The sequence below is a fragment of the Puntigrus tetrazona genome, chromosome 5 (genome assembly GCF_018831695.1).
Source record: "Puntigrus tetrazona isolate hp1 chromosome 5, ASM1883169v1, whole genome shotgun sequence".
Lineage (NCBI taxonomy): Eukaryota > Metazoa > Chordata > Actinopteri > Cypriniformes > Cyprinidae > Puntigrus > Puntigrus tetrazona.
Window position 1 is genome coordinate 6,661,704 of NC_056703.1, and position 15,594 is coordinate 6,677,297.

Here is a 15,594-nt window from a genome sequence, read left to right on the forward strand (position 1 = left end):
AAATTGTATTTAATTTAATTTTATATAATTTATTTTAATTTAATAAAATGTAAATTCAATTTAATTTAATTTGATTTAAATGTTATATTTAATTTAATTTAATTTTATTTTATTTTATTTACAGGAAAAATACAGTAAATTCTTTGAAGCTGATTTTAAAAGCAAATAATGACTAAATAAATTATTTCTAAGGTTCCAGTCCAGTTGTTGTATCGTTTGAACCAGGGGTGTCAAACTCAGTTCCTTGAGGGCAACCCTAATTAAACACTGCTGATCCAGCTAATAAAGCCAATAAGACTTATTTGAAAGCTACATGGTATGTTTGTTGGAGGAGGGTTTTTTTTTTGACACCCCTGGTTTGAACATGAACAATGTTAAATAAGAAGTTTGTATTGTATTGTATTGTATTGTATTGTATTAACAACATTTAGCCTTTCTAAAGTTATGTTAAAGTAGTTGTCAGTCGCTTTTGACACTAAACATGGACGCAAAGTAATATTCCTGTTTAGTTTTTCTTGGTCAGTGTAGTATTTGTGCTTTAAGGAGAACAGATTGGCCACTTTAGAGCTACCACAAAAATCACTGCTTCTAGCAATTTGTGTTTAGCCATATGTTCATCTTTCTAAAGCAACGAGTGGGTTTGTGTACTGTACGTGGCAGGCTTGTAATGGTTGCTCAATGCTGTGTGTTTGTGTGTCCCTTCGAGGAGGAGGCTATTAAGTGTACTGCGCATTATCTATACGGCATTGATTGTGCCGTGTCCGGCTTTCAGAATGATTCTGCGCTGCTAATTGCATCTGCACAATCACATTGAACTGAAAGATAAGACTTCTCTCATCACAAGATTACAGGATTTAAATGTGCATTTAAGTGAGTCTCACATGCTCTTTCAGAAACATTATTGCTTATGGTTACAATAATGAAAATGGTAATGGAGTTGACTAAGATATGAAAAACGAAGCAAAATATAGATCTTTTTGTACACAAACGCACATTCATTCACTGTCATTTCTCTCTCGTTCTCTCTCTCTCTCTATCGGGACAAACCAGTCATTATTTATCATTGCTTTTTCCTTAAAATGTAACTGCCAGTTGGCAAAGACGTTCCAGCAATCATGCTGTGATGTTGGGAAAGTGGATGATTGTGCTTTCCAAGCCACATGGAGTGTGTGTTTCTGCATCTTCATAGGAAGAAAATGGAGGCTGACCATTTTTCTTACAGATTAAGGGAGTTTGAGTAGGTTGTTTGAGCATAGAAACATCTCAGGAGGTCAGATGGAGAAGCTCAGTCCAGATGATGAAGTTCTGTGACCGTTGTTCAGATATTGCTGTTGCTGCTCATAGTTTGTAGTCTAGGTATCTCATTTGTCTGTGATGTTTTACTGGTGCACAGTAAAAGTAGTGTTGTAACTTTAACTTTGTCAGTAACATTAATATTGATTTGGATGTTATAATGATTCAATTTGATTTAAAACCAATAGTTAAAATATTACTTTATTATTATTATTATTATTATTATTCTCTGACACAACTTGCTTTAACTGGCTTTATGTATATACGGATCAAAAGTTTGAAAATTTTTTATTAATTACTCAAGAAATCAGTACCTTGCAAGAGTAAAGACCAAAAACCAAAAACATTTATTGGTGTTCTTTTGAATTTTGAATTCATTAAAGAGTAAAAATAAAAATGTAATAATTTTGTCCGCACGTTAGAATCATTTTTGAAGGATATTGTGACACTGAGTACTGAAATAATGATGCTGAGAACTTAGGTCTTCCATCACAGGAACACACACACACACACACACACACACACACACACACACACACACACACACACACACATATATATATGTATATGTATATATACCATTAGAAAATAGTCTTATTGACCCTAAACTTTTGAACAGTAGTGTATGTTAATTGTATATTACTACTACTACTACTACCATGAACTTAAAGGTTACTGTTATAGGCTGGTGTGTTTTGACCTTTTCATAATTACCGTTAAGATATCATTAAACAATACATTAACCCAGCGGTTCTCAATTCCAGTACCCCTCTCTGCACATTTTTGTATGTTTCTTATCTCTTCAAACGTTTGTTCTCTTCAAACCTAAGCGCCCTGCAATATGGACGTCAGGATATTCCAGATAACCTCAGTTCGAAGCGGATGTATATGTTCTATTCAAAGGGCACCGAAGCATGCAAGAATGCATGAATTCAAATTGTATTTATATACAGAGGTGTATGATGTCACACTCGTCCGTGAATACATTTTCCGAAGTAAACTTTAACGGATTTCCACTGCTCAGGGAGTAGGAAGCAATGAACACTGCGTAGGGAACACAGTTCATGCACGGAGCTCGCGTCTAACGATCTGATTATCGGAATCAGGCGCGTTAACTATAAGAGACGTGCGAAATACGCGGAGCAGGGGTACGGGAGGACCGGAATTAAGAAGCGCTGCATTAATCTATAATGTTTCATAGAGAGAGTTTCCAATCATAAAGCACAAGTGTAACAGCTAACTTCAGCTCATTAATTATTTGGCTGTAAAAGGCTTTTTACCTTCATTTAGCATGAGAAGCAAAGGTTCGCCATGAATGAGAATGAGAACAGGCTTGTTCATTGTTCTGAAACAAGATGAGATTGTTAACGTCCCATGCAGCGTGTCGATGTCTCTATATGAGATGCAAAAAAGCAACACTATGACGGTGTTGTAATTCACTTTACCTACATTCTCTATATCACATTTAAATTAACATGGCAATATTTCTTGCTCACTTGGTGAAATGTTTGGAAATCTCATTGCCGTGAACTGGGTGCTCATTACCATATAAATGCGTTCCAGGCGCTCTTGTTTCATTTGGAAGACATGTCTGCTACAGATTCGGGAGCTGTTCGCTTTGCAGATCTTTCAGGATTTTATTCGACCTTCGTAAAGAGGAAGGTCACCGGCCAGTCTTTGAATTCGTGGTCCAAACAGGGCGTTTGGCAGAAATCCCTTCACCTCTGATTTCTTCTCATTTTCCAGGTGCTCTTTTTGGCTGTCATTGTTCATCATTCTCTATTTCTGGTCTTCCTTCTGTCTTGTCAGATATGAGGGGTCCTGCAGGCCACTGGATGTCATGTGGTCACCCGTGTGCTGAACGCGCCGTGTGGAACCCCAAATTCTGCGTGGTCACCGACTATCAGATGCTGCTGCTGGACAAAGAGGAGGTACGACACGCAACGAGCCCTTTCTCATATTTCTCACGTGGCCTTACAGTTTATTCTTAACTGGCTATGGGGTTTAAATCCATTCAATCCAGTTCAGGTGGTCTGATCAAGTGGACGGTACTAAATATAGGTGTAAACAGGGTTCAGTTGGGTCACTGAAACCAAATTAGATTGTGGTTAGAAATGTGTGTAAGTATGTGTACATACACACATACATATATATTTACTAACATACTCATTTTAATCAATTAAATGTCTAGCTTATGTCTTGTTTTCAGATTTAACCAAAAAGTGTATTTGCAAGAAACAGTAGCTATTTATTTGGCTATTTTACCTCTTCCCCCCACCCCCACCCCCTCCCAAAAAAAAAAAAAAAATTATATATATATATATATATATATATATATATATATATATATATATATATATATATATAGGAGATTAAATAAATTATATATATATATATATATATATATATATATATATATATATATATATATATATAAAATTTATTTAATTATTTTTGCTCTAGGGACTTGGTTTTATGACTTATGCTTACAGTAACTGCCCACAAACTTATATAACAATGTAAACATAGTTTCATATATTGTTACATGATATATCTTATATACACTACTATTCAATTTTTTTTTTTAAATATATTAATACTCTTATTTAGCACTGAATTAATTAAAAGTGACAGTAAATATATTTATAATATTTCAGAGCATTTTTATTTTAAATTATTTTTAGCTTTCTATTGAAAGAAACCAATAAAAGAATTAAGCAGCACAACTGTTTTTATTGATAATAATTCTGAAATATCATGTGGCACAGTGACTGAAGAAATAGCTGTTAGAAATATACAGTTTTTTTGCACAGTAACAAATAAAGAAAAGAAAAAGCAAAAATCTAGTTTTCTTAGAAAATATTTTGAGTTGGTTGCGACCGAACTAGTCCAAGCATTCGAGAGCGTATAGCGTGTTAGCTGTGTGTAGTTTGTCACTGTGACATGTGCAGAAGTGCGCTACATCAGCAGGCTCCCTGGGATGAGTTTTCGGCCTGGCAGCCAAGACACGCGGCGTTCCACAGGGACGATCAATAGATGGCCCACACTTGCAAAGAATATATGCTGTGTACTGTGGTCGATAAAGAATTTTCCGCTCGCCCATAGCTCACGCTGTATGTCGAATCCTCTGTTATCAGCCACAGAGCAGCGCTGTAATAAATCTCCCCTCCTCTATTACTGGCCGGGCAGAGCAGCGGTGAATGATTCTCTGCTGGAGGCGGAGCAAAAGACTGATACTCTCCTGGCAATACCAGATCTTTAATGCTTAAAGAAATTTATTAATGCACTTAATGTACTTATAGGATGATTTTTTTTCCCCCATTTATTTATTTATAAAATCATTCTGGATGTTCCCAACTAATGTTGCCTGGAGCTCTCTTTAGTTTTTATTACTGTGCATATTAGCCGATATTTAAAGCGGCGCGATAAAAGTGCCTTTGATAAGTAAAATAAACGAAGCAGTAAACAGTGTTGTCTTCATCCACAAATGAAAATTGCTCTCGTGCTGGAAATGCGTGTGTTCATACGCAGCTTATTTGATTCCTATAAAGTACAGTGTTGTATTTTTAACATTTCGCTCTGTGAAAGGAAGAAGTAATTTTTTATACAAGAGGTTAAAATATGATACATATTTACGTTACTTTAAGGTAATACTTTAACGACCATTTCCTACTATTAACTGGTTGCTTTATTAATATTTACAGAGCACATATTATTCCCATCATATTATATATCTCTTAATCCCTATACAGTGTGTAAACGTGACAGCTATTAAGAAGAGAATTAGGAGTTTGTAGAAGTGTGTGTGTGTGTGTTTAATTAACTGTTTTTGGCTTTTGCATTAGTTTTCCAACCTCCAAAATATCATAGTCCTTTCATTTAATTCAGATCAGTCACATGTAATAATAGAATCAGCTTACAGGCAAGTACTAATTTGAAAAAAGCAATAATTTGAATCAAATTTTACTCCACACTGACTTACTGACTTACGTGCAATATTTTTAGTATTTGGCAAGTACCGTGGTTATGAAACCGAAATGTCAGGGCCATTAAATTAATTTGTACTGTCAGTAAACCAGATTGCTGTGGCCGAGATTGTACCGCGGACCGTTTCTTGAGGGCAAATTCACAGTCGGTAGTAACAACAGAAGCACAGCAGCGCAGTCTCAAGAGAACGCGCGTTCTGAAAGTTTAGTTACAACCCCGTGAGGGCTGAATGCGTGCTGGAAACACGATTCTGGGAAAGAACGCAAGGGTCACTTTGACAGCCAGAGCCGCTCCAGATCTGACGCTGGTCTGTGTGACTTCTGTGTTCCTCTCAGTAGAGCTATCTGCCGTACCAAAAGTGAGTAAATTAACAAAAAAAAAAGTGTATCTTACTATCCAGTAGTATGTGCTATGATAATATTTAGCTGCTTTGGTGTTATATATGAAATAGCACAGCCGTATTCGGTTTCTAGAAGTCCTTTGATTAATATATTCATCCTCTGTCCATCTGTGTGCTTGTTGTATTGAATTCTTTATGTCTTGCTGCGTCTGATTGTCTGACTTGAATCTGCTCGGTTCGGATGGAATATATTAATAATGAGATGAGAGGCGGGCGGATGTGTGCTCAATTGTGTCTTTTTTTTTTTTTTTTTTTTTTTTTCTTGTATTCCGCTGTCAGGTGCACCCTCTGCTCCTGCAGGAAAAGAGGACGGACACCTGCAGATCCAGACTGCTGCGTCGCACCATCAGCGTTCCCGTGGAGACGCAGTTCCCAGAGTTCCAGTGTCATCTCTCAGTGGACAACAGTGAGTGCGCTACTGTCACTTACCACTTACCAGTGTCTCTTATGGCCACAGAGAACTAAATAAAAGCCGGGTTTGTTTTATATATATGTAGTTATGATTTTTTTATAGGTATTTTATCTGCTTGAATAAACTTTGTGCATTGAAACAAAGCTTTATAAAGTCAAATTGCGTTTTCCCTAAAAATATCCTATAATATAAAACCTTATACGCAGTTATTCAAACCATGTCATTTTCATTGTGTCCAGTAGGGGAGGATGTTGGCTACAATATTCTTTACTTCGGTCAAATGAACCTTTCTCTGGGTTCTTATAGTTTGGATTAACTTTTATAATAATGGTGTTTACAACCTGTTATGTATGTTGTGATGGTTTTTTTTTTTTTGCTATTTTACTGGCCTAGTAATGCCTATGTTTTCCAATGAACATACTAATTCTATTTTCAGAGGATCACATATTGTTGAAACTAGAAATGCATCTTATTTACCTCTATCAATTCATGTGTGAGTAATTTACATTGCATTAACGTTATCTCAATATTTCGATATTGATCCCTTCGCATTTAGCTGGTGCTTATTGAAATGGGATGTTTGAAAAATAATGTTGAAACTAGAATTGCAGTTTGTTTCCAATATACACATTATTTGTTTTTCAGGCGTTCCTCTTTAGATTAAATCAATTAAAGACATTAAGTATCATCTCTCTGCAAAGTGGCACACATTTGGTTTTTGACAATTTACTTATTTTTATTTTTTAACAAATTACTCCTGGAGCCATATTGAGATTCCAGTATAGCTAAAACTGATCATATAGGCCCTTAAAAATTAAAATGCAAAAATCTCCATAAATTTGTAATACAGTGAAACATATATTGTATTAAAATCAGACCTAACTAACTGAAAAGACGCCTGAATTGGCTAAGTTATGTTTTTATTCAGATGTAGTGTTTTGTGAGGGTTACATTTAGAGGTCAAGTGAGAGAAAATATTAAAGCCATAGTTCACCAAAAAAAATCTAATTCTGTAATTTAATCACACTCATTTTGTTTCAATCTCGTGCGGTCTTTGTTCATCTTTGGACGTCAACATAAGTTTACAAAGGTACAAGCAGGGCTCGAATTTAGGGGGGATAGCATCCCGCTGATCAAAAAAAAAAGACAAAAAGCATTCCCATTTGTAAAACCACCCCCTCATACCATCCTCTTTGGGTTATTCATTTTGTGCATTATGTAAAACTTATCATGCATGTGAAATGTTAAAATTGTAATTCACAAATTTCCCCACAAAATGGTTCTGAAGCTCTTTAAAAAGGTATGATTTTTATCTCGATTAGAATTTAAATACATTCCCCTGATATGTTGTGCTGTGTGGCTGTGAGGTGCTGAGAGAAAACCGGAAAGCTCACATTATGCAACTTTGCAAACAAAAAAAATAACAGACAATGTCATTTAGTCCAAAAGCATGCTGTTAGAATGCACTCATTACTCCAGCAATGAAACAAAAAAGTATCCATGGGTTTTTGTTTTATGTTCATTTTACAAACAATGTGCTTTTCTGAATATCAGCACATTTGCGTGAGCAAAAATGTGTTATTAATTGTGTATAATAGCGCAGAGCAATACAGTGTTTTTGAAAGAATAGAGCGATGCAGTGATTCAACCGTCCATTCAGACGGACTCACTCCCTGTGCAGCCTACTATCCACCCTCCCTAAATAGTATTCAAAACTACTAATATCACGGATGGATAGTATGCACTTTGGGATGCAGGGCCTTTTTCCGTTTCTAATTAGCCGTTTTGAACAAATCATTTGATTTGAAATGATTCAATAGATCATTTATTAAAACTGTGACTTGCTGCCATCTGCTGGCAGCTTTGTTGCCATTTATTTATCCACGACAGACCTAATACATTCAGCGAAATGTTCTTTTATTAATCAATATTGCTCAGAATTCCTTAATTTCAGGTAAAAATCCCAAAACAATAATTGCTTTTAATACGCTATTTTTATATGAAATAAAAACCTTTTAAAAAATGAGACCAATTTTGCAATCAGTGTGTAAAATTTGCCACAGGACCCATACAAGCAGTGCTAATCATTTGACTACTGATTTCATCACGTGATTTTTAAACCTCAGTAACCAGGCTTTGAAAAAAGGCACATGAACACACACAGTAGGGTTGATACAGTGTCACTACTTGATACGCTGCAGTTCTGAAATTTAACTTTCAAATGTAACGACAAGATAAATCTCACTCTGTATGATAATTGTGCTGATGGTGCAGTATTGATATACCGTTAATGTTAACGCTCTGTAATGAGTGTCAAAGTATATGTCTAAAATGTGTTTTTGCAGCATCGTGGACATCCCTGTTGAGCATGTGAACATAACGGCCAATCAGATGTGTTTGAGTTGGTCTGAGTCCACTCAACATTCAAAAATGCTAGAGTTCGTTTAGTATGTCTTCGGTTTTACTGAGTACAGGAGTGTACTGAGAAGTATTCATTTTAAACGAGCAACACGTCTGTTACTGCTGAGTTTCAGGCACGTAGTGTTCTGTTTTCAGTTCATGTATCTTTTAAAGCTGTGTATTTGTCACCTATGGGATTGATTTAGTGAGACGATGAGGTAGTAAATTCTGGTATGGTACCGAAGCCGAAATTGTGCTGAGCCTAAAATGCCGCTAACAATAAGGCAAATAAAGATTCTCAAGAGCTCCTCGAGAGTCTGGCTCTATCCTGCTTTTAATTACTGGGCTGTATTTTTGTTCTGCTTGACAGAGACATTTAGATTTACTGAGAATGCTTCCCATGACTCAAAGACCAGCATCCAAATATTTTCCTATTTTTGTTCATTTATTTATTTATTAAACACATTTTATTATATATTATTGGGATGTGTAATTATATATATAGGTTTAAATATTGATGTAAGTCTAAATATAAATTGGAATATATTAACTATAGTTATATAGCTCATTAGAAACTTTGTTACATTCATATATATATATATATATATATATATATATATATATATATATATATATATATATATATATATATATATATATATATATATAATTAATTCAGGTTCATAATTGTATATTCATGTATAATTAAACAAAAATAACACATGATATGTATTTAAGTCTGTGTATGGTCATATTCATAATTATATTTCTTTATTTTCAGAATTGCTTTGAAAGAGTTTCTTGCCCCCACCCCGTACTGAATAACTGATTAAAGACAAAAGAGGAACTGAAGTAAATCTCTATCTCCCTTTGAGAACTGGAGCGCCTTCTCTTTGATGTTTCGAACCAAAGGGCAATAGCAGGAACTACCCCATTACCTTGACTCACAAACATCGAAACTTTTTAAAATATGCATCGCGTCTCAGTACAGCAAATTAAAAGCTTCAATAATCAACTCGAATCAATAGCGTACTCATCAGAGAGCACTTTTAACATCTTTCAAATACTTAGTAATAGTGTTGTTGACTCCTGTGTATTGTTCTCTGCTTCTTTCTTCGCATGACATGTGTGCTGAATGCTGGGTAGTGACATGTCGAAAAGCCTCAAAGTCACCATTAGAGCATGTAGCGCGCAGACAGACATCAAGGTGAGAAATTGGTTGTACAGTTGTTGTCCTATTACTCCTGTTGTCCTATTATAAGAAAGCATAGCAAAGTAAAGCTATGTTAATGGCTCTCTTTAAATGCTTAGACTGATGGTATATGGACAGCTTATTATCAGTAATGCACACTAATGAATTAGTGTGCAATGTGATACTCAATATACGTCATGGATAATTGCAAATGTGAGAACGTGATTCATTGAGGTTACCTTTACGTAACTTGGCTCATTTTCACGGCTTCCATTAAATATTGTCCGTTTTATTCGTCCTTCTGTAAAGAGACTGAAGACAGCCTGAGCTAAATCGGCAGAAGTCGCGGATACTGTGTCTTTAAGAAGCATGTGAGAAGTAGGAGCAAAAGAGAGACCGCAACTTACAAGAATAGTCTATCTGCATGCGCCACATGCGTCCATTCTGGCTCTGTTTTTCTCTCTCTGTCTCTCTCTCTGGAGCAGTAGACAATACAGAACAACAGTTGGGGCACAGAGCAGTTCTCTACACATAGGGTGAAGGGGGAACCTCTTCTCTCTTTCTCTCTCTCTCTCTTCCTTTCTCCATCTGTCTCCTTTCAGCACTGTTTTTCAGTTGTTGGACAGCAGTTCAGCACTCTGTGAAGTTATGGATTCTGAGATGAGCCCTGAGTCGGAGGGTCAGTCCGGTAAGTGCTTGTAGAAGAAAGATGCTCTCTGCCCTTGCTTCAGTATTGGTGAACTGGAGATGGATTTCTGGCATAGAGTGTTTAAAATGCTGTAAGAGTGCATGCATGAGTTTGTTGAAAAGTCTCGACCTCAGACGGCGTGCCTGTGGACCACCCGCAGTCCATTCACTTAACTCCTAATGCATATTGTGCAGAAACTAGAAAACACTCGCAAATAATCACAGAATGTGTCAAGGTTCACAGTATTAGTGGCTTCGCAATCTCTGAAACTGTGGCAAAGAGTTTAGCAGAGTTGTATTTAAAGCATTATGTAGCATGTAAATGAGACATCCTGAAGCAGAACGGTACTTTTTGTTGTGTTTCTGAGTTTGTGTGAAATAATACTTTTGGTCAGAAATTCTAGACATTTGTGTGTGTGTGTGTGTGTGTGTGTGTATCCAAAGATATACTCTGTTTAGTTCAAGCAGGTCGTATAATGCTGTTATTTTACTTTTTGACTTTTTGTCTTTTTTCTATGTCCATCTCTATACTGTCAAGGCATTAAATTGTCAGAATTGACTATTGTATTTCTTTCAGCGTGTGTGTGTGTGTGTTTATGACTTGTGGGCTGTGGGTGACTGGAGTGTGCTGTGCAGACTTGATTATGTTAGCGGGAGTTTCACATTTTAGAGGAATTGTGTTTCTCTAAATTGTGTCTCTCTTGTGGCTTTAGTTTGAGAAGGGGAGAGAGTAGATGTATCTCTGTGTGTGTGTGTGTGTGTGTGTGTGGGAGAGAGAGAGAAAGAGAGACAGAGAGAAATTGTGAGAGAGCGGGACGGGACGGGAGGTTGACTTATGTACACAAATAAATCTTTCTTTCGTTCTCCTCTCCCTCTTCTTTTCCGCTCGCATATTTCAATCTCTCCTGTCAGAGCGCTCTGAAAACCTAACGATTAAATTAATATTTGACCATTTTTTCCATTGTCTGTGTGCAACAGAGATTACGGCTCAGGTCTAGGGAAGGATCTCTGGAAGAATGCGGTTAGCCGAATGAGCCAACTTCTAAAGTATTTCAGGGAAACGGGACGTTCGGGGTCCAACTGGGTCGATATGCTGGACAGAGAGATGGAGAGCTTGCAAAGAAAGTTAGCAAGAAAGAAAATGCAAGTCCTGCCAAGGGAACCCAAATCCATGACACAGTAGTTGAGCCCAACATCTGTCTTAAACCTAGGCCAAACCTCAAAATATCCCAGAATAGCCCTAAATAACACAGTACAACCGTCCTGCCCCGGCAGAGTAGCTGCCCTCCCATATGTGTAAAAATGCATCACCATGCGATTCAAAGCAGTTAAACCCTCACGCTACAGACAGCACTCTAGATGTACCCATAATCGGTTAGAATGTTTCTTTTGAATATGCAATTTAACAGCCGAATGAAGGAATTAAAGGCTTTAGGATCCAATGAAGCATTTTGTGCCATAATGGGATGAGATGCACTTATCCTTACAGATAAATCCATTTACATCAGTTGAGCAAAAACAGCTCTGAATGTTCATATCGGTGTATCTAAACCAATTACAGGAGCTGAAGAAAGAAAACATTTCATGAAAACGAGGCTGGACCCTTTCTTGGCATTTGTATCTTGTGTCATCTGCTGCAGTGATGAAGTGGAGGACTATCTCCAGTGCAGCGAGCGTTCAGACGAGAGGAGTAATTAAAGATAAGAGAGAGCAAGCAACCAGGGCAAAGGATAGACATCATTTGGATACTTCTCTCCCCTGTCACTCCAAGGAATCTCGTCTTCTTTCTGTTGTTATTATTATGAGTGTATGTCAGCAGGGTGCTAATTACGTTACCGTCTGATTCTTAACATACAGGGGCTTATTTGATCCTTTGTGCTGTTTTATAGTTGAAAGATTGCTGTATTTTATTGACTGAGGCATGACGAAATGCCTTTGGTAAAATAACTGTAATGACAGACCTCAAATGGCTTTTTGCTTTAAAAAAAAGCTATGGTGATGATGGCAATAGATTAAAGAACTGTTTCTGCACTACCAGACACTTATATTTTTGACTCTAATGTTTTCAGTTTGATTCAGTCATTAACTACCGATTCAGTTAATGTAGATATCGGCACAAGAAATACTGTAAAATACTGTATTATTAATCAAGTAATTGGTTTTCAGAGTCAAACACTGTGGGATTTTGACATGCACAAAGACACCTCCAATTTTCATTAGTAAAAAAAAAATTCTAAATGTATTTATATAGTGTAAAAACAAAAAACACAACAAAAAGTTGGTGAAACTTAACAGTGGGATTGGGCACCCCTGGTTTAAAGCATGTTTTAATGAAAAATAAACCAAAGTGAAGCTGCAATACAAAACATGAAGACAGGGAGATGGCAAAAGACCATTAAACCAGCTAAAATAACCTTGCCACGAATTGCATATGCTACTATATGAATCCATTCAGAATCACTAAACCCTCGCATACTCACTTACCTGGTCAGCAGACAATAATAATAATCATTTACATGAATGTCAAGCAATTTAACTAGATGGTTAACACATCAATAATACTGGATGTGCCTACATTAATCTTTATATCAATCTCTTAATTATATAAAAAAGGAAAGTCTCTTATGGTAAACAAGTTTGCAGTTATTTGATCAAAAGTACAGTAAAACTGTAATTTTGTAAATATTGTAATATATTGGCAAATTATATTTGAAAATGGTTGTGCTGCCTAAACCTTTTTTGGAAAAGGTATCATGTTTTTGGAAAAAAAGGTATAACGTTAAAATGCGTGTGATATGTTAAAGACTTGCTTGTGCCAGGAAATGGCAGGCTTTATGCAATCTGATGTAATAGAAATCCCAGTTTATATCACTGTGGGAAGATTTTGCAATTAGCAATCTCCTGACTGCCAGGACTTACAGTCTCAGATGCAGTATTGACTTTGCATTATTGTTTGTGTTGCATGTATTTGCATGTGAATTTTATCCTTGTCTTAAAGCCAGGTTCTTGGTTCATATGTTGTTGCGTTTAGCAGGTAAAACTTCAGAAAAATAAAGCAGTCTTGGCCCTGCAGTGGTTGTCAAGATGTTGCTGAGCAAGTGTGAAATTCCCCGAGTAGGACTGTAGTTAAACAATTATATCTAATTAGCTACTCTGTGCAAAATCAGCTCAGGGAGTGTTTGGGCTCGGTGCCGAGAATGCACATCAAGAAATCACTTAATGATGGCAGTTTGCTTGCCTTTTTTGATGCGTTTCCTATTGAAAACAGGAAGTTTAAGCTCATGACATTCGATCCAATATGTTCTACTTTTAGTAAACTGTAGGCGTTATTAGTGGGAGGGACACTCTCGTTTTTAGAGAGCATTTGATTGGATGAGCCCCCGTGCAGTGCAGGATGAGCGCACAACGTTTACTGTGTGTTTTTCCGGAAGACTGCAACACATTTTTAAACGGAAATGTTTGTGCTAAAAGCAACGAAACCCCGACCTCGCGGGGTCTTTAATGTTTTTGGGGCGAGAGCAGAAAGAAAAAGTCATTTCTTACGAGGTATAACACCGAATCCCTGGCCCTCATTGAGATGGAAATAGGTCTGGATGTTTGTCGTCCTACTTCACTCTTCCTTTTCTTCGAGCAAAGTAGAGGAGAAGAGAGAGCAAGTGGAGCAGGAGAGGGAGAAAGGGAGGGCGGGAGGATTACTACAGTTTTTCCCGAAGTGATAAACAAGAGAATCTCTCAGTCATTCTCTCTGAGTCACTTCTGGCTTATGGGAACTGCATGCATGTCTGTTTTGACTGGAGGGGACTCTAATTATTAGACCAAAGACAAAAGAGTATGCGCGTTCCCATCTAACCGAATATCTTGTGGGAAGAATGTCTTTATATTCTCTTTAGTCTTTTGGGTGTTTGTACGCGAGAAAGTTTCATGCTTCGTCTCCAGAGTCGCTCAAAGGGGGGTTCGTTACAGAAGCCCACGAGAACAGTAAGGGAACAGATCAAGTTTGATGTTCTATCCTTCAGCCTTTGCTAGCATCTTATAAAGACTCTTGGGGATCCTTTGCCACCATCTGCCTGTCCAGTAGCGATGTCTTTGTATGTGAGCCAAGCATGCTGGTATTTGAAACTTTTTTTTTTTTTTCACCGAGTTATTTTAATGTGTCCATATGTCTGTCTCCATGCGTGTCGCGCGCGCGCCTATTTGCATACGCCGCACCGCTCGCATTTGTATTCCGAGCGTTTGAAGAGCGACCTCGAAAAAGTGCGCGAAACAAAAAACTTTTGCGACGTTGCTTAGTAATAAGCCGATGGAGTGAGCGAGCGAGAGAGTGGCTGAAAGGGTGAGAAAAAGAGGGTTTTAATCAACACTTCTCTGCTTGAATGTGGCAGTGCTATCTCATTCCTCTTCTGAAACAAATCTAATCTCCGTCTGGGCAACCTTCCATTTATGCAAAGCAGTTTTCATTTCTGGAGAATAACAAACTCAAATACGGGATCAGATTGCGTAGAATATTGATGGCGGAGCTCCGGAATAATCAAAACGCATTTTTAATAGGCGGTTTGTAGGATTTATTTAGCGAGAGGTGAACTTCAAATCAATGAGAAGTTGCGTTAAGGATATGGTTTAGAGTGATAATTATGGATTCTTAATGGACAATTGGAAGGGATTCGCTTTTCAGTAGCAATTTAGCGAGTTTTTTTAAAGTTGAATGCATAAAATATTGAACACCACTTGTTTATTTTTTAGTTGGTTTTTAGAATCATCGCACTTCTGAAAATAGCCTAGCTCATGAATTCTAAAACTTTGAACCGTTTTGATATCCATAGACTCTTCTCAGACCCCCATTAAAATGATATAATAATATTGGTCTCTAAACATGGTTTTTCCACAGCATCCTTTGCAGAAAGATTTTGTCATAAACCTTGTGTATGCTGTATGGTATACTCATACAGTCAGTATTTTTGCGTTGCATCATAGTTGTTGATGTTATTATATGAATTGTGAGTTTTACAATTCATTATATTCTGTTGAATATGGATTGTGAAAGTTGGCATGAGTCCTAGTTTTAGAGTTTGAGAGAAATGAGTGGTGGAAGCGTAATGTATGATTGAAATGAATTAGAACAGACTAGTTTGTCGCTGAGAAATTTAGCTGCAGAACAATGGAGGATTGTGTCTGTCACAGGCTTTTAAGTGTCTCGAGGGTTTCGGCATAGAGCTTGTAGAGCTA

General features: G+C 37.0%; 1 protein-coding gene across 1 annotated transcript in view; it reads left to right on the plus strand.

Annotated features, from left to right (window-relative positions):
* dab2ipb (DAB2 interacting protein b) overlaps nucleotides 1-15,594 on the plus strand; it is a 110,778-nt gene that overhangs the window by 9,673 nt on the left and 85,511 nt on the right. The window contains exons 2-3 of the mRNA XM_043238316.1: nucleotides 3,103-3,224; nucleotides 5,960-6,086. Coding sequence (XP_043094251.1) covers nucleotides 3,103-3,224; nucleotides 5,960-6,086 — 249 coding nt within the window. The remainder of the gene's footprint in view (nucleotides 1-3,102; nucleotides 3,225-5,959; nucleotides 6,087-15,594) is intronic.